The sequence below is a fragment of the Rhinoraja longicauda genome, chromosome 36 (genome assembly GCF_053455715.1).
Source record: "Rhinoraja longicauda isolate Sanriku21f chromosome 36, sRhiLon1.1, whole genome shotgun sequence".
NCBI lineage: Eukaryota > Metazoa > Chordata > Chondrichthyes > Rajiformes > Arhynchobatidae > Rhinoraja > Rhinoraja longicauda.
The window spans coordinates 15823642-15847306 of NC_135988.1; the positions used below are offsets into that span (position 1 = coordinate 15823642).

The following is a 23665-nucleotide window of genomic DNA, read 5'->3' on the forward strand; positions in this document are numbered from 1 at the left end:
AGTTTAAACAGAAGAGAGACAGAAAGTGCTGGAGTAACTCAGCAGGACAGGCAGCATCTCAGGGGAAAAGGTGCAGGAAGGAACTGCAGATGCTGGTTTACACTGAAGATATTAGACACAAAATGTGCAGGAAGGAACTGCAGATGCTGGTTTACACTGAAGATGCTGGTTTACACTGAAGATATTAGACACAAAATGTAGGAAGGAACTGCAGACGACGGTTTACCCTGAAGATAGACGCAGAATGCTGGAGTAACTCAGCGGGACATGCAGCATCTCAGGAGAAAAGGTGCAGGAAGGAACTGCAGCTGCTGGTTTACACTGAAGATATTAGATACAAAATGTGTAGAAAGGAACTACAGACGACGGTTTAAACAGAAGAGAGACACAATGCTAGAGTAACTCAACGAGACAGACAGCATCTGGATTTCAGGAATGGGTGACGTTTCGGGTCGAGACCCTTCTTCAGAGGCAAAATGCTGGAGTAACAGCAGGACAGGCAGCATCTCTGGAGAAAAGATGTAACAAGGAACAGCAGATGCTGGTTTACACTGAAGATAGACACAAAATGCTGGAGTAACAGCAGGACAGATAGTAATTCCGGAGAAAAGGAATGGGTGACATTTCAGGTCAAAAACCTTCAGACTGAAAAATAGGTGAGAGGGAGTCTAGAAATATGGAAGGGCAAGGTGTGAAAATGACAGATCAAAGCAGATAACGATAAGGAAATGTAGAATGGCTCATCGTTGGCTGAAGGGAAGGTGACAAGGCAGCATACAATCAATCAGAAGGACAATGAAACTAATTGGAGAACTAGGGTCAGGGAGGGATGGAGAGAGGGAAAGCAAAAGTTACTAGAAATTAGAGAAATCAATGTTCATACTGCTGGGTTGTAAGCTGCCCAAGTGAAATCTGAGGTGCTGATCCTCCTATTTGTGTTTGGCCTCACTGACAGTATGGGAATGGGAGGAGTTAAAGTGTTTAACAACCAGGAGATCACGTAGGTTGAGGCAGACGGAGTGGAGATGTTCAGCGAGACAATAGCAGAGCCTGCGTTTGGTCCCACTGATATACAACATAGGAGTCCAGACCTGGAAAAGCAGATACAGTAGATGCAGTTGGAGAAGATGCCAGCGAACCTTTGTCTCACCTGATAGGACTGTCGGGGTCCTTGGACGAAGTCGAGTGAGTGGGATAGGTGTTGCATCTCCTGCGTTTGTAGTACCTCGTTCCTGCCTTCTCCCCATACCCCCTGACTCCGCTATCATTAAGAGCTCTATCTAGCTCTCTCTTGAAAGCATCCAACGAACTGGCCTCCACTGCCTTCTGAGGCAGAGAATTCCACACTTTCACCACTCTCTGACTGAAAAAGTTCTTCCTCATCTCCGTTCTAAATGGCCTACCCCTTATTCTTAAACTGTGGCCCCTTGTTCTGGACTCCCCCAACATTGGGAACATGTTTCCTGCCTCTAGTGTGTTTCTGCACTGTATCGCACCATAACTCTAATTAGGTCCTGTACGTGCATGCCATCCTTTTGCGAAATGCAGGAGTTTACCCAGATCCTTGTGCATCTCTCTAATTCTTTGGATGATAATGTGCGCTTTTTGTTCCCGTCAGTGGATGGTTTCACATTTTATAGACAATAGACAATAGGTGCAGGAGGAGGCCATTCGGCCCTTCGAGCCAGCACCGCCATTCAATGTGATCATGCTGATCATTCTCAATCAGTACCCCATTCCTGCCTTCTCCCCATACCCCCTGACTCCGCTATCCTTAAGAGCTCTATCTAGCTCTCTCTTGAATGCATTCAGAGAATTGGCCTCCACTGCCTTCTGAGGCAGAGAATTCCACAGATTCACAACTCTCTGACTGAAAAAGTTTTTCCTCATCTCAGTTCTAAATGGCCTACCCCTTATTCTTAAACTGTGGCCCCTTGTTCTGGAATGATCCTTAACTGTATTGATGTGCAGGGGGATCTTGGAGTCCTAGTTTATAGCTCACTGAAAGTGGCAGCACCAGTAGATGGGGTAATGAGAAGGCGGATGGTATGCTTGTCTTCATTGCTAGAGGCATTGAGTATATGAGTCAGACGCAGCCATTATGATGCAGTTTTATAAGACTTGGATTGTGGCACCTTGCAGCCCGAACACTCAGGCTGGCGTAAGAAGTTTAAGTGTTTATATTGGAATAAGATTGCAATGTGTCACAGCATCAGTATAGATAAAATGGAATGTTTTATTTAAATGTTAACAGCCTTGAATCACAACAGGTACATTGCTCAAATGGTTCATTGCTTCCAGTTTTCAGAGTGGTACTTGTGCAAAATGTAAATATTTACAGGTGACATTAAGAAATTACACAGCCAGAGATGCTGATCCAAGTGAATACAAACTGATGTGTATAATCTATTTGACAAATGTTACATGCATCTTGTACACTTTCATTACTCAATTGTACATTCTCAGCAATTTGCAATAGTTCCCAATCAACAACATTACAGCTGAGGAGATTGCTGACTGCAGTCATAGTTAAGGGGCAAACAGCTTGTTTGCTGTATAAAACTATTTTAAGTCCACAGATCAGGGTCAAAACTACAGCAGGGCTGTCGTTGTAATCCCTTCACTATTTCTTGCATGACATTGAATGATGTATTATTTCCTTGGACCAGAGTACAGGATGCACTTAATTTAACTTTAAGTTTATAGTTTCAAATCATATTCTTTACAATTGTTCTTCATCTTTAATTCACATTGTAGTACAGTACACACATTACTTGACCCCTTCTTGGATGGAGTCCCACATTGGAAGGCCTTCAGAAACCAGAAATGGCAAGCCCCAGATTTCAATGTTCAGATCTGCACTGGAACTTTGAAGAATAGCAATATACTAACTATTGTCAAGTGTATGTTCAATTTTACAGTAAGGTCTTGGAGTTGATTTGTGCTTTGTGCTTCTGCTTAGCATATTATATTGGCTTTCCATCTTTAAAGGCATTGATTAGAATAATATATTTCAAGATTATAGCGAAGGCAAAAAAAAAAGTTAACGCTTCATTGAGCATATAATTAAAGCAGGTCACTCAGTGAGGGGCACCACACTCATTTTGCAGGATCTTCAATTCATTTCATCTTGAAATGACACGGAGCTATTAGAATTATTCTCTGCCACACAGTTGGAGGAGCATCTTCATGTAATCTCCAGAAGAATCGCCCTTGAATCAAAATTTCATTACACGTTGAATTATACAAGTTTTAAAAGAGAAGGTCATACCACATCTAACCATAATTGAAGCATTTATGATTAGATTACTATAATTATTTTTTGAACCCAACCCGTTTAGCGGTCTGCCCACTAGTCGATAACAAAATATTAACTTGAAAGATGTAATTTTTTCCAGTACCATTACAGCTAACAGTCTTCCAAAATACTTCAGAATGCTTCAAAGTGCAACATTTGTTGTAAAAGGGCACGTGGCAGCCAATGTATGGGCAGCTACAACAACCAGATACATAATTATCAATGCCCTGGGTTAGTGATGTTGATTTAGAATTACATATTGGCTGGAACCAGCAGTATTACCATGATTTTTAAAATAGACCTTGAAATTGAATTAGCTGCACTTTGATTATATAACAGATTTCACTTCTCACATGTGAATTAAACATCGTAAAGGAAGTGCGACCATACTTGGTATCACTAGCTTCAAGGTCAAAGTTACCGGTTAATAGAATGATAGTTTACTGAAAATCTCATCTTGAATTTGGCCCAGGACCGTGTAGTCCAGTTTCTGGCACTTGGTGGCACAAGCATGCTGCAGACCAGCCATCGTAGCAGGCCATGTTACACAGAGCACACTTGCACTGTACCAAATTCAGTGGGTGGGTTTGGTGTATGGGGTGGGGGGGGGTAAAGGATTAAAAAAATCTGCTGTTTAAAAATAATATTCTGCTGCAGTTTTCTCAAACAAGCTTACTGGTGATTGTGATTAGGCAAACGTGAAATCTAATAGTTTATCTTATGCTGTTGTGTCAGAGTCATACCAGATGAGATTTTAAACAGGATCTTCCACTTTGAATTACTCAGATGGAATTCCTGGCCTGGGCTCAATTTTAATGAGAACAGTAAAACAGAAAAAGGGTGGTTCCCAAGGTTAGTAGACACATTAAAACATGATCCTGGTTGCTACGTTGTGAAGAAGGTAACAAGAATAAGTGGCATATTATTACTTGGAGGGAAATGGAGAGTTTAGCTAAAAAATGCATTTAAATTAACATCTGCACTGGAAGTGTCAGTACAGATTATGTGCTCAAATGTGGCTTCAGTCACAAGACTATAATTAAAACAAATTTTCAAACATTGTACGTATTGTTAACAAGGCAGAGAATGTAATAACTAGAAAATTATCATCTATAACACCCAGGTATCACAAAATGCTGGAGTAACTCAGCAGGTCAGGCAGCATCTAGGAGAGAGAGAATGGGTGACGTTTCAGGTCGAGACCCTTCTTCAGTCTAAAGAAGGGTCTCGACCCGAAACGTCACTCAGTCTTTCTCTCCTAAATGCTGCCTGACCTGCTGAGTTACTCCAGCATTTTGTGATACCTTTGATTTGTACCAGCATCTGCAGTTATTTTCCTACATCTATAACACCCAGCATAATTATAAAGGTGTTATTGCTTAACTGGAAACTACTTTAGGATCCTGAGCACACAGTGGCTGAAATAGCAATATCTCCAAGTCTGTGCATCATGAATGGAATACCAAGCTATTTAAACAATGCATCTCAAGAGACTCGGAATGTGCAGTGGACTGGACAAAAATTATTTACTTTTGATCGAGTAAACAACTCAAACACTTGCAATTTTAAAGTGAAATGTTCTTTACAACAACTTGAATTATGATAGGGTCAATTTTTACAACTGAAACATCGTAATCTTGTAAAATTTTACCTGTTAACATGGTCAAGCAAATGTATTGGAACTGCTGATTCAACCTTGGACAAATAGCTGTCACAGGTCATCTCTTGAAGGTAAATGGAATTTAGCCCATTATGGCACGAGGGATGGAGTGCATAACTAAAGTGGCAACACAAGTAGGCGAGTGGTAAAGAAGGCCTATGGTACGCTTGCTTTCATAGGTCAGGGTATTTAGTGCAAGAGTCAGGAAGTCACAATGCACTTTTATAGGTTAGGCTGCATTTGGAGTATTTTGTGCAGTTCTGGTAACCCATTACAGCAAGGATATGGAGGCTTGAGGGGTGCAGAGGTGGTTTACCAGTCATGCTTGGATTAGGTGATATTAGCTCCAGGGAGAGGTAGGGCAGACTTGGAATGTTTTCTTTAGATTGCCATAGGTTGTGAGAAGACCTGATAGAAGTATATAAAATTCTGTGAGGCATTGATAGGTTAAACACAGAATCTTTTTCCCAGGATGGAAAAATCAAATATTAGAGGGCACAGGTTTAAAGGAGAGCAAGTTAAAACAAATTAAACACAGGGTAGGTAGAGTGCCTGGAGTGCACAGCTGAAGGTAGTGGTTGAAGCAGATACATTAATGGCATTTTAAAGACTTTTGGATAGCCATTTGGATATGTAAGGAATGGAGGGATATGGGTTATGTGCAGGTAGATAAGTGATGATCTTGGTATCATGTTTGCCATAGACAGATGGTACTAAAGGGCTAGTTCTTGGGCTGGACTGCTTTATGTTCTCTATTGAAGATAAACTTGCATGTCTTCTACTCCAACTTGCTTCCTAAACATTCCAATATCCTGACAAAACTTCAGACTTGTATTAAGACATGCTGATCAGGATTAGTATTGGTGAAATTCCAAGGTTTTGTTGACATTCGGCAGCAGAAACCAAAGTTCTACAAAGTAATGAAATTTGCTGGATGGTTTTCTATAAAACCTATTTAGTAAATTCAGCGTTGATCATCTATCATCTGTCTAGCCACATAGCATTTAATTCTGCCTCCATCTTAAGGCAAGAAAATGAGAGCTAATTTCTATTGAACGAATGAACTATAGTCATGTGTATCTACAAGACACAAAATAACCAATTCCTAGGGAATAAAGGGGCACACTCGAAATATGCCATCAAAAAAACATATTTCTTAAAGAAATCAATCAATAATTAGGATTTTCACCAATCCTTTCATGCTCCAATCTATTATCATTGTGCTCTTACCTTGATAAAGGAATGCAATGACTTTCCATACATTTTTTGAAACTCATCTTTAATGTCCAGCATGTCAATTTCACACCGAGATACCATGACCCTAATCAAGGTATTGTCTTCTGTACCAGCTCCCTATTACCAAGAGAACATCTGATTAGGCATTTACTGTCAGTCCTGACGGTGAAAAGATTATTTTAGACCATCTTATTTTAGACCACGTCCCCCAACACGTCATCCAGGTACAAATTATTTGCGCCACCTAGCGTGCTTCCAGTTGTGGGAGCAGAGAGCAAGCAGCATGAAAGTGGCGCGAGTACTGGGCCGTCCCTGGTGTGCCGCATGTGGGGCCGGGGGCTCCACAGCCTGTGAAAACCCGCGTGTTTAATCCACCCAACACTGCTTTTCTTCCCTCCCGGGCTTGTGTTAATCTTTACCCTCCTCACTCGGTTATAGTGGTCTATCGGTAATGATGGCCACCACTCCCTCCCCTTCCAGTGGTCTGTTATGGCGAGGGTTTACTGTGTAGTCTTTTCTTTGATTGGATAGCAAGCAACAAAAAGCTTTTAACTGTGACAATAAACTAAACTAAAACTTATCGTACTTCGGTATCATTGATGCTGATTGGAGCAGGTACTGAACCTCATTTTCTGAAGATAGACAGAATGCTGGAGTTACTCAGTGGGACAGGCAGCATCTCTGGAGAGAAGGAATGGATGACATTTTGGGTTGAGACCCTTCTTCAAACTAGTTTTCTGAAGTCAGTAACAAGTTTGCAGTTGACACCACTGTGGTGTGCCAGATCATGAACAATCCCATGCATCTTAATCTTTTGGATCAGCCTACCATGCGGGACTTTAATCAAACGCCTTGTAACAATCCACGTATTCAACATCTACTATTCTACCCTCAAATCTGGCAGCTCAAAAAACTCAAATCTTTAAATAATGCAATGTGATTGGAAATCCAACAGTCTATGAAGTATTTTAAGAATATAAATATGTCTATATAAATGTCTACATAAGTGTCTAACACAACACTGCAATAGTTAAACAAAAATTATTGCCAAAATTCAGATGCTCCAACAACACTGAAAAAGCTTGGCAAAAAGAGTTATCATAATGTCTCATTTCTTATTGTAAATCATTTAAAGTTGAATAGACAGTTTAGGTCAACTGGTGTAAATTTGATTCTCAAGGAAGTCGCAACTAATTATTTTTGTGGATCAGCACTGTTCTCATTCCAGAGAAAACACGAGCTGAACCTCTGCAAATTATGCCCTATTTTGTGAAAAGTATTACATGCTGTCAGCTACAACAGACAAAACTTTGGAACTACCAGATAGTTGATTGCCTTTCCATTTATATTTCATTCCACACAATTCCTGATCTGGGGGCATCTATGATCCTGACACCAGCACAACATGTACTGAGTTTTAAAATTTCTTTGCTCGGTTCTCTGGACACAACAAAAAATGTACTAAAATTTAGTGCTGCACTGCCAACTTGAAGATGAGCTTGCTTGATTTTATCTAAAGTACAACTGAATGCAGATCATTTAGGTTTTGTAAATTGAACAAAACAAAACCAAAGTTAACAATTTGTGCAAATCTTGATCACAAGAAGTTGAATACAATCGAAAAGATGAAGGGAATCTGGAAATAAAAAAAACAACCATGATAGTTTAATGCTTTGCAGGCCAAGCAGCATCTGTGGAGAGGGAACACATTAATTTTGCAATTTGGTTACCTTTCACTGGAAATGGGAAAAATGTTAAATTAACAGATGCAGTGAAAGTGCTGGTGGTGAGACATGGTTACTCATCGGAAGGAAAGATCAGGGTAAGGCAGGCCATGACACCAAAGGGGAAAATGATAGAAGGCAAAATGTTGCTGGGAATGGGACAAGAAAATTGCATATGATACAATATGATATAACTTTTATTTTTCCCAGGAGGTAAATTGGTCTGCCAACAGTCATCAAACACAAGATAAATGAAACATTAAATTAAAGGGACGAGTGGAAAGTCCAGGATTGGGGATGTGCAGATTTGGGTGGGGGGGGGGGAAGGAAGAGGGGAACAGCAGAGAAAATAAAAAGATATGACCTAAAATTATTGAAGTCAGTGTCAAGTTAAAATTTGATTTTGATGGGAGCACTCGTTGACCAACTATGTGTGGTCTCAGCACGGGATTGAGGTAGAGATTAAATCTAAAAATCACCCGAGATCACCCGAACGTAGCACTTGCTCTTACACCTGTTATGAGGACTGCATCACAAAACCTCCACAGGTGTTATTATGACAGGCAGCGTAGAATAGGATTTGGATTTTAAGTTAATTTACCTTCATGCTGTTGTGCAGCCTCTCAGCAAAGTAAGTAGGTTGGTTCTTCATGTTCTTAACTGGAAGAGAAGATTAGAAGTTAAACATTCAGGAGAAAGTTAGTGTTGGAAAGTGAATACAAAGAGGGGACAGAACTCACCAATTGCCAATAAAGAATTTTCCAAGCTGCCAGACATCTCTCCCTTAATGCTGGCCTCAATGTCCTTGTTAGCAATCTTCTTATACTCTTCAAATACTGTTTGGGGGATTTAAAAAAAAGTTGATAACATGAGCAAAATTAATAGAATATTTCTAAATGCCAAGCTTTGTCCTGTCCCTGCCTCACTTCTAGCTTTCACTACAATCAATCTGAAGAAGGGTCCCGACCCAAAAGATCACCTACCCATGTTCTCCAGAGATGCTGCCTGACCCGCTGAGTTACTCCAGCATTGTGTCATTTTAAATTTAGTTTATTATTGTCACGTGTACTGAGGTACAACTATCAGACTTTTGAACACTACACAACAAAACCTCAATACTTGTGAACTTCTATGAACTGAAGGTAGACAAAATGCTGTAGTAACTCAGCAGGTCTGGCAACACCTCTGGAGAAAAGGAATAGGTGATGTTTTGTGTCAAGACCCTTCTCCAGACACGGAGTCAGAGGAGAGGGAAACGAGAGGAATGAAAAGGTTCAGAACAAATCAGAGCCGGCACCAACCTTCAACAATTTCAATGTTCTGTTGGTACGAAAGACAATTAAACATTTAACTTTCTTAACTCTTAATATACTATTTGCTGTGAGTCTAGACATGTATACCATCCCAACTCATTGTTGTAATAGTTACAGACCATCAATTTTGTTACCCATTTGTACAATATTTCCAATGTTTCCTGCCATCATTTCATTTTATGAATACTTAAGTATCCAAAAGAAACTAGAAGTATAAAAAGGTTTTAAGGTGAAGCAGTGTGGGAGAATACGCCTTTGGAACACAAATGCCAGCATATACCAGTTGGCTACTGTTGTTACGTTACTGCTTCAGTGGTTTTATTGTTATTCATTGTATTTGAAGTGCTGAACAGTCACATAAAGATGTGAAAGTCAGTCTTTCAGCAGAAGGCAATAGAAAATGATACATTTCCTTCTGACAGCACACACATCTAAACAAAAGATTTCAATTCAGTATTGCAGGGGATGCAGATGAATGTGCATTTCACACCAGCTTAACTGGTTGCTACATTGGGTTACGGGGTCTATACACTAGTCATACAGCGTGGAAACAGGCCCTGCGGCTCAACTTGCCCACACCGACCAACATGTCCCATCGATGTTAGTCCTACCTGCTTGCGTTTGGTCCATATCCCTCTAAAACTATCCTATCCATGTACCTGTCTAAATGTTTGGTAAACATTGCGATAGAACCTGCCTCAACTACCTACTCCAGATCCATACACCCACCGCCTCTTGTGTAAAAAGGTTACCCTTCATTTTCTATTGACTTTTTCCCCCCCTCACCTTAAATCTATGTCCTCTGGTTCTCGATTCACTTACTCTGGGCAAGAGACTGTGTGTTTACCTATTCATAAAATACTGGAGTAACTCAGCAGGTCAGGCAGCATCTCAGGAGAGAAGGAATGGGTGACGTTTTGGGTCATAGAAACATAGACATAGAAAATAGGTGCAGGAGTAGGCCATTCGGCCCTTCGAGCCTGCACCGCCATTCAATATGATCATGGCCGATCATCCAACTCAGTATCCTGTACCTGCCTTCTCTCCATACCCCCTGATCCCTTTAGCCACAAGGGCCACATCTAACTCCCTCTTAAATATAGCCAATGAACTGGCCTCAACTACCTTCTGTGGCAGAGAATTCCAGATTCACCACTCTGTGTGAAAAAAAACGTTCTCATCTCGGTCCTAAAAGACTTCCCCCTTATCCTTAAACTGTGACCCCTTGTTCTGGACTTCCCCAACATCGGGAACAATCTTCCTGCATCTAGCCTGTCCAACCCCTTAAGAATTTTGTAAGTTTCTATAAGATCCCCCCTCAATCTTCTAAATTCCAGCGAATACAAGCCGAGCCTATCCAGTCTTTCTTCATATGAAAGTCCTGCCATCCCAGGAATCGATCTGGTGAACCTTCTCTGTACTCCCTCTATGGCAAGAATGTCTTTCCTCAGATTAGGAGACCAAAACTGTACGCAATACTCCAGGTGTGGTCTCACCAATGCCCTGTACAACTGCAGCAGAACCTCCCTGCTCCTATACTCAAATCCCCTCGCTATGAATGCCAACATACCATTCGCTTTCTTCACTGCCTTCTGCACCTGCATGCCTACTTTCAATGACTGGTGTACCACAACACCCAGGTCTCGTTGCATCTCCCCTTCTCCTAATCGGCCACCATTCAGGTAGTAGTCTGCTTTCCTGTTCTTGCCACCAAAGTGGATAACCGCACATTTATCCACATTATACTGCATCTGCCATGCAATTGCCCACTCACCTAACCTATCCAAGTCACGTTGCAGCCTCCTAGCATCCTCCTCACAGCTAACTCTGCCCCCCAGCTTCGTGTCATCCGCAAACTTGGAGATGTTGCATTCAATTTCCTCCTCCAAATCATTAATATATATTGTAAATAACTGGGGTCCCAGCACTGAGCCTTGCGGTACCCCACTAGTCACTGCCTGCCATTCTGAAAATGACCCGTTTATTCCTACTCTTTGCTTTCTGTCTGCCAGCCAGTTCTCCATCCACATCAATACTGAACCCACAATACCGTGTGCTTTAAGTTTGCATACTAATCTCCTATGTGGGACCTTGTCGAAAGCCTTCTGGAAGTCCAGATATAACACATCCACTGGTTCTCCCTTATCCACTCAACTAGTTACATCCTCGAAAAATTCTATAAGATTCGTCAGACATGATTTACCTTTCATAAATCCATGCTGACTTTGTCCAATGATTTCTCCACTTTCCAAATGTGCTGCTATCCCATCTTTAATAACTGACACTAGCATTTTCCCCACTACCGATGTTAGACTAACTGGTCTGTAATTCCCCTTTTTCTCTCTCCCTCCCTTTTTGAAAAGTGGGGTTACATTAGCTACCCTCCAATCCTCAGGAACTACTCCAGAATCTAAAGAGTTTTGAAAAATTATCACTATTGCATCCACTATTTCTGGGGCTACCTCCTTAAGCACTCTGGGATGCAGCCTATCTGGCCCTGGGGATTTATCGGCCTTTAATCCATTCAATTTACCTAACACCACTTCCCGACTAACCTGCATTTCACTCAGTTCCTCCATCTCATTTGACCCCCGGTCCCCTGCTATTTCCGGCAGTTTATTTATGTCTTCCTTAGTGAAGACAGAACCAAAGTAGTTATTCAATTGGTCTGCCATGTCCTTGTTCCCCATGATCAATTCGCCTGTTTGACTGCAAGGGACCTACATTTGTTTTAACTAATCGTTTTCTCTTCACATATCTATAAACGCTTTTGCAGTCAGTTTTTATGTTCCCTGCCAGTTTTCTTTCATAATCTATTTTCCCTTTCCTAATTAAGCCCTTTGTCCTCCTCTGCTGGACTCTGAATTTCTCCCAGTCCTCTGGTAGGCTGCTTTTTCTTGCTAATTTGTACGCTTCATCTTTTGTTTTGATACTATCCCTAATCTCCCTTGAGAGCCACGGATGCACTACCTTCCCTGATTTATTATTTTGCCAAACTGGGATGAACAATTGTTGTTGTTCATCCATGCGGTCTTTAAATGCCTTCCATTGCATATCCACCATCAACCCTTTAAGAATCAATTGCCAGTCTATCTTGGCCAATTCACGTCTCATGCCCTCAAAGTTACCTTTCTTTAAGTTCAGAACCGTTGTTTCTGAATTAACTAAGTCACTCTCCATCCTAATGAAGAACTCAACCATATTATGGTCTTCATTCACAAGACTGAAGAAGGGTCATTCAGACAGAAGGGTCTCGACCCGAAACGTCTCCCATTCCTTCTCTCCTGAGATGCTGCCTGACCTGCTGAGTTCCTCAAGCATTTTGTGAATAAATACCTTCGATTTGTACCAGCATCTGTAGTTATTTTCTTACACTGTGTGTTTACCTAATCTATTCCTTTCATGATGTTGTACATCTCTGTAAGATCACCCCTCATCCACCTGCACTCCAAGGAATTGAGTCTTAGTCTGCTCAACCTCTCCCTGTAGCACCGACCTTCAAGTCCTGGCAACATCCTCGTAATTCTCTGCACCATTTTTAGCTTGACAACATCTTTCCTATAACATGGTGCCCAAAACTGAGTATAATACTCTAAATGCAGCCTCACCAACATCTTATATAACTACATGACCTCCCAACTTCCACACTCAATACTTTGACTGGTGAAGACCTGTGCCAAAAGCCTTTTCGACCACCGTATGACCCCACTTTTAAGGAACAATGTACCCGCACTTCGTTACCTGAAGTCAATTTTCTATCTATTCAGCCATCTCCTTGAATCCCATGGGCTCTAACCTTCCAGAGCAGCCTACCATAGGATCCTTGTTGAATGCCTTGCTGAAATCTATATGTACAACGTATACAGCTCTGCCCTCAACCTTTTTGGTCACATCTTCAAAATACTACAAGATTCGTGAGACACAACCTCCCACAAACAAAACCATGCTGACTATCCTTCAGCCCTTGTCCATCTAAATGCATGTATATCTTATCCCTCAGAATACTCTTTATCAATTTTCCGAACACAGATGTTAGGCTCACTGGCTTGTAGTTCTCAAGCTTGTCTCTGCAGCCCTTCTTGAATAGAGGCACATTTGCCACCCTCCAGTCTTCCAGTTCCTCAATTTGTGTTCATTTGTCTGGAGTGGATTGACTGTATAACCCTTGTCTTTCTGATGCACAAAAGCATGTATTTCGTTTTCTGAATTGCAGAATTGACTGTGAAACTTAGATAGTGATATTCTCTTGACAAAATACCCAAACAGAAGGCTAAACTGCCAGTGTTCATTGCTTGGACCAGAGAATCCCTTACCTCTCTTCAAATGCACTCGGTTCCTGATACAGAGAATGCCCAAGAATGAAACTTCATCTGTCCCCCATTGTTTCTCGCCAGCATCATACAATGCCTAGTGTATAAGAATAAGACAGAACGTGTTCTAGTTAAAAACATTTAGAAATAGTTTTCAGCAGATACAGACTGACTACAGACAACATCTAAAGTCAGAAAGAAACAGAATTGGAGAATTTTGAATCAAACTGTGAAATTCATACATGAAAATCACATTGAATCCCCTACTTTCAGATGTCTGAATTGACAATACAGCCTGACTGTGACTTCGGCCTGTAGCTGGCAAGATACTTTGCACATTAAAAAATGGACATCATGATTTAGTGAAACTGCTACAGTACAAGGAACATGCCCGAATGATAAAGTCAATTGCCTGCACTGGAAAACTGTATCCAAGCTTCTTAAGGAATAAGAGGAAATACGAAGGATCTGACCATTTTCCAGTGCACTTTGGCCATTGCTTCGATATGGCTGGTCCAGGACAAGTTGCTGGTGATTTTTACTCCTAAGAACATGAAGCTTTCAACCTCTTCTTTGGCACCATTAATATATACCGGGGTACGTGTATCGCCTCACGTTCTGAAGTCGATCGCAATCTCCTTTGTCTGGCTGAAATTGAGGGAAGGGTTGTTGTCTTGGCACCAGGTTACGAGGTTCTCAATCTCTTTCTTCTACTCTGTGTCGTCATTATTTGATATCCGGCCCACTAGTGGTGTCATCTGTGAATTTGTAAATTGAGTTGGATTTGTATTTGGCTACAGTCGTGGGTGTGTTAAGGAGTAAAGAAGGGGGCTGAGACTGCATCCTTGTGGGACACCAGTATTGTAGGATTACAGTGGAAGAAAAAATTCAAATGACAATAATTCAAACGTCACAAAATCATTCAAACAAGGATGGTCATTATTCATTTGGCATGAAATTGACACTGAGGGCAATGAAGGGAGCATTTTTAACACTCTGCACTAATTTAATCAATGCATTTAACAAAATATTCATTATGGCAAACTTCTCAGTGAAATTAACTTCCCCAGAGTCCTAAAGAAAGTGGCTACGCCCCTGCATATGTGACAATAAAATAATCTGTACTCGGTTTTCATTTATTTTCTAGTCTTGCACTGTTGCTAAATCTACAATGAACAGCTGTTTCTCACGCCCGAGAAAGTACAGACGAACAGTTGAAATTTCTCAACTGAGAATTGTACGCTGATTAAACCTGGAGCAGGGATGGGTCACTCCAAATGGAAAACAGAAGTTGGAGATCTATGTGGGACAGGAATCACCGAATCCTCACATGACTGGAGTAACAGGAAGAGGGTTCGACCATGTGAAGAAAGAACAATGCTCCGTCAACTTTTGCTGAAATGAGTGAAACAGAGCATCAGTCTCTCGTGTTTCCAGAGTCACATTTATTGGGCTCAAAATTAACAGGATTTAATGCATTTAACAATGAGTGACATGTATCTAATACAAGCAGGAATTACATCTCCTACCTTTAGAACTTATGACTGAACAGTCATACAACATGGAACAGGCCATTCAGCCCATCATGTCAATGCCGACCAGTGGGGACACATCCATATTAAGCACATCACCTAGCACTTGGCACATCGTCTTCTATGCTTATGCGACTAAACATTTCTTAAATGCTGTCAATGACTTTGCTTCTCCCACCTTCTCAGGTGGTGTATTCCAAGTACTCGCTGCTCTCTGGGTCAAAAAAGTCCCCCTCAGATACACTCAACCTTGAACTTTGACCAAATCAGTGGCCGGGAAGTGCACTGGTAAGCTCTAGATACTCCAGACTCTTGCAATCATTCTGGACCTACTTGAAGGGTACCAATGACTAACTCATTATCAATTAGCCTGATGCCACCACTGACCTGAGCATCCTTCTTGGCTTGCTGCTCATCTACTTGATTTCCTTCATCTCTGTTTCCCTGCAAGAAAAAGCAAACATAAATTAAGTAAAGATTTTGTTAAAATGAGGAAGACCCATTTGAGGAAATAGACATATGGGTGACACACAGCTGAGTTTGAGGCGTAGCAGATGTTCCTGGTTCTATTCATGTGCCAATCCTTAACCTACTACAGCAAAGCCTGAACATAACCCAAGACCATTGTTCTGCTGCAGCAGTAACAAAGGTCACAACAAGCAAGGGGAAGCCATGGTGACACAGTTTCCAAAATGAATAAAATACAGAGTACCACTCAAGTCAGCAATGTGTAAAAGGGAGTTGTGCAAGTTAGAGGCAATGGAATCGTCATCAAACCTCAGTAGTTTGAGGACAGACTGGTTCTCAAACTATAGAGTTTGACACAATGAGCATTGATTAATGAAGCTGTTGGTCATTTCTTTCTCCCCACCCTCCTCCCCCCGAAATAGATGGGAAGCATGTTTAACCAAGTCAGGAAGTTTGAAAGATCTGGTCTTGAACTGTTTCACTTTTTCTTCTGCAGCCACTGGATGGTAATATTAGGTTATATGCAACTTTGGGTTTTTTGGACCCTCAATGTCCATCTATAATGGAAGAAAAACAAATACTGAAAATCAGAAATAAAATGCTCGTGACACACTGGGTCAAACAGATTCTGTGGAAAGAGAAATAGTTAATATTGATCTAAAAAGGCAACTCTGCTCTTTCCGCAGATGCTGCCTTAATTACAAAGCATTTCTAGCTATTCTCCTTTTCCTACCCCATATTTAATCACCAGGGACATTTTTAAAACCTTCATGGAGATAATCACAAAGAAGAATTGTAAATGAGATGGAAATCATGAATTTAGAAAATAATTAACTTATTTGATTGGGCAAACAATGCAGAATCTAAATGTGAGAAGGGAGATTTTCAACCCAGATCAGTGTTGAGGATGGTCTGAAGAAGGATCTTGATCTGAAACATCACCTATTCATGTTCTCCAGAGATGCTGAGTTACTCCAGCATCAACTCCATTATTCCAGTACCCGCTGAGTTACTCCAACACTCAGAGATAGAGGTGGATGAGAAAAAAAACACTGCAATCTCTCATACGCTGAAATGAACCTTCATTCATGCTTTCGTTACAACTTGTTAAAGTCAGAGTTGACAGATTTAAGCTTTCACTGGACACTGAAAATATTCTTTTGTCGCGTTATCAACAATTTCTGATTGTTGTATTCAACTCCAGTGAGGATAGAAGCAGCCATCCTGCCCAGCAGGATGTGTTGGTAATGATCTCAGCGAAGCCTTACCGTGGATAGAGACACGAGCACTCTTTGGAACATGTGAGAAGTGTCTCCACAGATATCATCCTCCAGACTCTTGCCAAACTCTAAAAATAAGATTCAAATCATTAGCTAATTAAAAATAGACACCAAAGAAAACAAAGCCCAAAGACTCTATATCCCTTATTAAAGATAGAACCATTGTTCAGGCCAGGCTACTGAACAAAGCGTGACAGAAAGAGAACGCGAGGTCTTTTTAAACTTTCATCTTGGTGCAGTCAGGATTGCAGTTAGGGCAGTGATATGCCCCTCACACAGCATGTGGGAGACCCAGGAATTTTCCAGTGTTACTGGTGACTACATGTCCACCTGCAGCTCCTGACTGACCGTTCCTTCAAAGGAATGGATTCTGGGATGATTAGATCATAGATATGGGTTTTAACGTGGTGGTCCACACCTTGTGCAGGAAGAAAGTAGATGTAATTAGGGCTACAGGGAAATCTTTAATGTTATGAAGGAACATCAACTTAATTTTTTGTCAAAGATGTCTGTTAATAAATATTATACTGTGATTTTCCATTAATTTATTTTGAGATTTGTTCCTTCTTTAAAAACTCGTGTATCAGTTGCAATACATTTTCTTTGCGTCGTTGTTGTAGCTATGTGAAAAAGCGGTATAAAAATGCAAGTTATCCATCAATTAAATTCAGTGTGGATATGCCTTCAATTACAACTCAACCCCAACGGTGTGGTTTTAACAGGAGACAGTTAAAGCTACATTTTAGGAGCATTTTTACCGAGAAAATATAGTACCTTTCTTATAAGTGGCAACAATCTGCTGGATTTCACGATTATTCCGCGAAGCCAAAATTTCAATTAAACAACCTTCATCAGTACCAGCACCCTATGGATAAACACAGTAAGCCACATGTAGATTATATTCAAAATATTGATATCACAACAGTTATATTAATTGAATTAATCAAATCCTATAATCATTTCTACATTGAAATATGGAAGCAATTAAATAAGCATCCGTAAAACTAAATTGTTGCATTGTGATTTAACATTCCTTGCACAATTAATCATTTCTGGAATATGCTAACTGTTGTTTGATTGATTGTGGAAGACATTCAGTCCCCGTAATAGACAATAGGTGCAGGAGTAGGCCATTCGGCCCTTCGAGCCAGCACCGCCATTCAGTACCCCGTTCCAGCTTTCTCCCCATACCCCCTGACTCCGCTATCCTTAAGAGCTCTATCCAGCTCTCTTGAATGCATTCAGAGAATTGGCCTCCCCTGCCTTCTGAGGCAGTGAATTCCACAGATTCACAACTCTCTGACTGAAAAAGTTTTTCCTCATCTCAGTTCTAAATGGCCTACCCCTTATTCTTAAACTGTGGTCCCTTGTTCTGGACTCCCCCAATATTGGGAACATGTTTCCTGCCTCTAACGTGTCCAACCCCTTAATAATCTTATACGTTTCGATAAGATCTACTCTCATCCTTCTAAATTCCAGTGTATACAAGCCTAGTCGCTCCAGTCTTTCAACATATGATAGTCCAGCCATTCCGGGAATTAACCTAGTAAACCTACGCTGCACGCCCTCAATAGCAAGAATCTATCTTTGCATATTGATTGGTCAATATCAATATGTCAAGTTTGACACCGTGTATGTCATTCACATTTCAGTAATGTTTAACCAGAGACACTTGTACCTGGTGTCAAGATAACGGGAGGTATCATAGTTAAAACTCTTATCACTGAGTAAATAGTGACTATGAGGAAGAATTGGAGAACAAATACCAAAACGTACATTTTTAAAAAAAAGCAACCAACTGTTTTTTGCCAGATGGAATAAAGACACAAATAGCAATGAGATTGATTCATGACCAGCCAGAATCTTTGACAAAAGTAGAATCAATTAACTTCTGATAAGAGTCATGGAGGACAAGGATAACATTAACAATTTATTTTTCTCCCCCGCATTTCCCCAGTTCTAAGGAAAAGACACTGACCACAACGTTGGCCAATTTATCTTTCCACAGATGAGTTCTTCCACAATTTCTGCCTTTGTTTCAGATTCCAGCATATGCAGTTTTTTTAAACTTTCCTATAATCAATTATGAATGCTAGAAGGGGAGCATGAGGTAGATATTTGGTGCCTCTGTTCTGCACCTCATTCATAGCTAAAAAAGTTACAAAATCTTCAAAAAGTTACTGCCAGAGCAATCTTCTCCCTTCCCGCAGCTTCCAAAGATACTCCCTGTGGATTTCTCCACTTGATCCTAGCAGCCTGGACTTGACTGATGTGCATTACATCTGATTATTCACATCTGGGAGCTAGTTGCCATCTGGGAGCTAGACCCATTGGGGACTTCTGATCAGAAGGGGGCACCCTCTAAGCATAGTCACTGTGGCTCTGTTTCACAATTCTCAAACGCACTGATCTTTGCTCCCCTTTCCACAGACTGCAGGCCTTTGTCTCGGGATCAGTAAGTTGTTTGAACAGAAATGCTCATTGTCTCTGGTGTGAAATCAGATGATAAAAAACCTGTAGAACTAATTAGGCGGCACGGTGGCATAGCAGTAGAGGTACTGACTTACATCTCCAGAGACACAGGTTCAATCCTGACTACGGTGTTGTCTGTACGGAGTTTGTGCGTTCTCTCCATGACCTGCATGGGTTTTCTCCAAGATCTTTGGTTTCCTCCCACACTCCAAAGACATACAGATTTGTAAGTTAATTGGCTTTGGTATAATTGTAAAAAAAAATCCCTAGTGTATGTAGGGTAGTGTTAATTTGCGGGGATCGCTGGGCGTTGCGGACTCGGTGGGCCAAAGGGCCACACTATCTCTAAACTAAACTAAGTTACTTCTCCCAATCAATTGCTTTTGTAGCAGTACTTTGTGCCTAGCACAAAATAAATCCAGGAAATGGTAGACAGGCAAAGCTTTGAATATAACAAGCAAATCCATGAACAGAGGACATCTCAAGTCAAGGACTCGGGTCCGAAAACATTGATTACCAGTGTATGTGTAACGATAATTACTTATTTAAGACCCAGATGGCTGCCTAATGACTTGGTATAAATTGTGTACTAACAGCAGGGAGAAGCAGAGCCAGCCGGCTGGGGGAAAGCAGCCAACGTTGTTAATATTTGAATTTTCTTTTGTGCAAGCACTTTTTCCCAAATAGAACAAATAATGGAATGAGGCTAAGTCTATATCGTGTTCCTGTTTCAGTACAACAGAAGCCGACAGTGAAGTGGTTAGAGGTGCTTGGTCATTATGTAGGATTAGCATGGACTCCACAAATTTACATCTTTTTGCCATCAGGATCAATATTGTAGACAAAGGGTCTCAACCAGACAGACTTCCCATAGTGTAGGAAGGAACTGCAGATGCTAGTTTAAACCAAAGATAGACATAAAAAGCTGGAGTAACAGCGGGACAGCAGCATCTCTGGCGAGAAGGAATGGTGGCGTTTCAGGTCGAGACCCTTCTTCAGATCCGAGTTGGAGTCATTCAGAGTCTAAAGAAAGGTCATGCATACCTTCGCTCCAGATAGACTGCCCATTTCTCCCCAGTGATTCAGCCTGACTTGCTGAGTTTCTCCAGCAGCTCCCCCCTTTTTTCCCCTTAATATTTTCCCTATTTTACAATAATAAATCAACAACAAGCCATGATGCATACTCTGTGAGAAATTACATCCCAGGATTTGTAATTACTGGAGCAATTTTGCCCTTTGAAAATTCGTCAACAATACTCATTAGGATGAGCGGACTGGTTTCCCCACCTGCCCAGAGGCTAGCACACAATAACTGAAGCTGAAAAAGTTTTCAGTGCAGCTCAGACCTTGGTGTTTCATGAAACACTTCAAGGTGAATCAACGGTTCCAATGTAGACTGATCCACTGCTTTCAGTGGAATTTATTAATTTATAATACAAGGGATTCAGCACCAATGTCAGTATCTGTATTTTTGTCAGTATCTTCTCCCCTCTACTCTCAGGCAAAAGGTATAAAAGTGTGAAAACACACACCACCAGATTTGGGAAGAATTTCTTCCCAGCTGTTATCAGGCAACAGAATTTTCCTACCACAACCAAAGAGCAGTGCTGAACTACTATCGACCTCTTTGATGACCCTCAGATTATCCTTGATTGGACATTGGTTTCACCTTGCAGTAAACGTTAGTCCATTATCACGTACCCATGCACTGTAAATGGATTGATTGTAATCATGTATTGTCTTTCTGCTGACTGGGTAGCACGCAACAAAAGCTTTTCACTGTACCTCGGTACACGTGACAAGAAACTAAACTGAAACTGCTAACAATGCATTGTTAGAACAGTTAGAACAGTTTTTACCCCAGGGCCATACGAGAACTGAACACTACCTTTGCACTAGGCAACAGCGTTAAAAAATCTTGTACTTAATATAATTGTATTTAATTGTATTTATGTATTTATTTGTTTTTGCATTTATTGCATATATGTTTGTACGCACCGTCAGGATTGGCTATTTTTAATTTCGTTGTACTCGTTGCAATGACAATAAATGAATATTATTATTATTATTATTATTATTTATCTGCATACAGCCCACCCATCTCTACCAAGCTTTATATGGAGTGAGTATCCACAACAGTACTGGACCTTTATTGCATTCTTCAGTTCATGTGCATCATACAGGACAGGAGTCATCATCATTGCAAGAACCACCTTCTCAAAGTTCCCAGATATTTCAGACTTCAGGTCACTGATCAAGTCCTAGATAAACATGCAAGGGGGAGTGGGAAAGAACCAAAACAAAAAAGATAGTTGTTAGTTAACTGACCTCAGTCCCATCTTGAACAGAACAATTTATTCAACATTTTAATTGATACACCTGTCCCATCAGGGGAAGTTCAGTTAAATTTACCATTTGAAATAAACAAAAAAAAACTAGGATGGTCAAGTGAGAGCAATTGGTAATTAGATGGTCTTTAAGACGTTCCCTGCAGCAGAGTACAAGCTGTATGTTCCAGTATAATAAAAACACTACATTTTCTCAGGATTAGGTGGGGCCTGCCCTCAAGTTCATTGTGCAACTTGCCCAGCAATACAAATAAAATAGACACAAATCAACTTCCCACATCAATGCCCTCCCGAAAATATCCTCAAAGTAACCTTAAATGCAGTTCCCAAGCAATCGGAAGGTAAAGATCTTTATTAACAAATGGGTATTTTCTGTAAAATGGTTGGCTCACTAATAGTTAGTCCACCACATTTTAACCACCGCCCAGGATTGCCTTACAGACCCATTTGGTGTCCAGGATTCACCAGTTGGAAATGTCGCAGAACGCTAGCCTGTATCTCACCGAGTAATGCTGCTACTTCTGGGACCAGGTTTCGACCACTCTAAGCTGAGAACATATTACTAATGGTCCAGCAACCATGACTGGCGAGAAGCTCATTTGAAAAACAAATAGGTTTAAGAATTAAATCAGGAATTACTCCTGGTGTCACATGGTAGGGAGGGTAGGAACATGAAGATAGGCTGAGGAGCTGGTGCATGGGGCAGGGATTCAGAGTTTAGGACCATTGGGATCTCTTGTAGAGCAGAGATGAGCTGCATAAGAGGGATGGGTTGCACCTGAACTGGAGGGGAACCAATATCCTGGCAGGCAGGCTGGAAGTCGGTATGTAAAGTGATGAACAAATGTTTAGTGGACAGGATAGGCAGGCACTCTACTAGAATTCCACTGCTCTTCAAAATAGAAGTGAGATTTTTATATAATTTTGCGATAGAGCAGTTGGGTTTCAGATTAACATCTTGGTCGAAGATAGAAGAATACAGCACAGGAACAGGCCTTTCGGCCCACAATGATTGTGTCAAACAGGTTACTTGACTTGATGTAACTCTCACTTTCTTTGCACTTTAAAAAAAAATATATATACAGCATCTTAGGTGCAAACCTCATTTATTATTTATTAGTTTTAATTGATATTGGTACTTATTGTGTTGGTTCCTATGTTTGTGCGATTGTTTTTGAAAGATTTTCACTGTCGCACTGTTTCAGATGTAGCACTTCTAATTTCGTTGTACTGTTCGTTCAATGATAATAAAGGCATATTATTATTAAGTTAAACTGATCTCATCTATCTTGACGTAATCCATATCCCTCTATTCCAAAAGCCTCTAAAATGCCACTATGCTATCTGCCTCCACCTCCTCAATTGACAGTACAGTACAGTACAGAACTTTATTGTCATTCGGTACAAATACCGAACGAAATTACAGCAGTCACAAAACACACAAAAAAAGAAAAGATGTGTTCCACGCCCCCACCACTGTGTAAATAATCCTGCCGCATAAATCTCCATTAAACTGCTCCCCTCCCCCCCCCTATACTCTCGCTCTGCTTTCTGCTATTGGCTATTTCCACCCTGGGGGAAAAAGGTTCTGACTGTCTCTGAAGATAGTCTTTTGTCAGTTACAGCACTTCCCTAATAGATATTCATGTGTCAGTCTATATTTTATTTCGATGTTCTGGCCTTTGCCTCACCCCCTCTACCTCCTGACAGATTAAAGTGCTTACCACTGAATTACAACAGTTAAAGCTGAAATGGCACAAGCTGGTAATGGTGTTGTTCAAAGGAAGAGAGAAGGAAAACTACATTTATTTGTCACGTTCAGGAAAAGGGTCCATGTAATTTTTTTTTTTTTTTACAGTCAATAGTCTATGATGAACAACAGGAACAAAATTCATATTCAATTTAATCCATCCAGTCACTCTTTTGGAGCACACCAGATATGTCCCAATTAATACCGCACAGTTGAAATAAGCACATGGATCAATATACTCTGTATGCTGGTTGAATGTCAGCCAGCCAAGATT

At 40.8% G+C, this 23665-nt stretch overlaps 1 protein-coding gene across 1 annotated transcript in view; it reads right to left on the reverse strand.

Annotated features, from left to right (window-relative positions):
• Positions 1-2216: 2216 nt before the first annotated feature.
• LOC144610459 (annexin A4-like) overlaps positions 2217-23665 on the reverse strand; it is a 39260-nt gene continuing 17811 nt past the window's right edge. The window contains exons 5-13 of the mRNA XM_078429185.1: positions 21441-21554; positions 17596-17686; positions 16810-16889; positions 15461-15517; positions 13545-13638; positions 8659-8754; positions 8520-8578; positions 6189-6311; positions 2217-3212 (exon numbers count right to left, since the gene is read on the reverse strand). Of these exons, the coding sequence (XP_078285311.1) occupies positions 3156-3212; positions 6189-6311; positions 8520-8578; positions 8659-8754; positions 13545-13638; positions 15461-15517; positions 16810-16889; positions 17596-17686; positions 21441-21554 (771 nt within the window). The 3' untranslated portion in view covers positions 2217-3155. The remainder of the gene's footprint in view (positions 3213-6188; positions 6312-8519; positions 8579-8658; positions 8755-13544; positions 13639-15460; positions 15518-16809; positions 16890-17595; positions 17687-21440; positions 21555-23665) is intronic.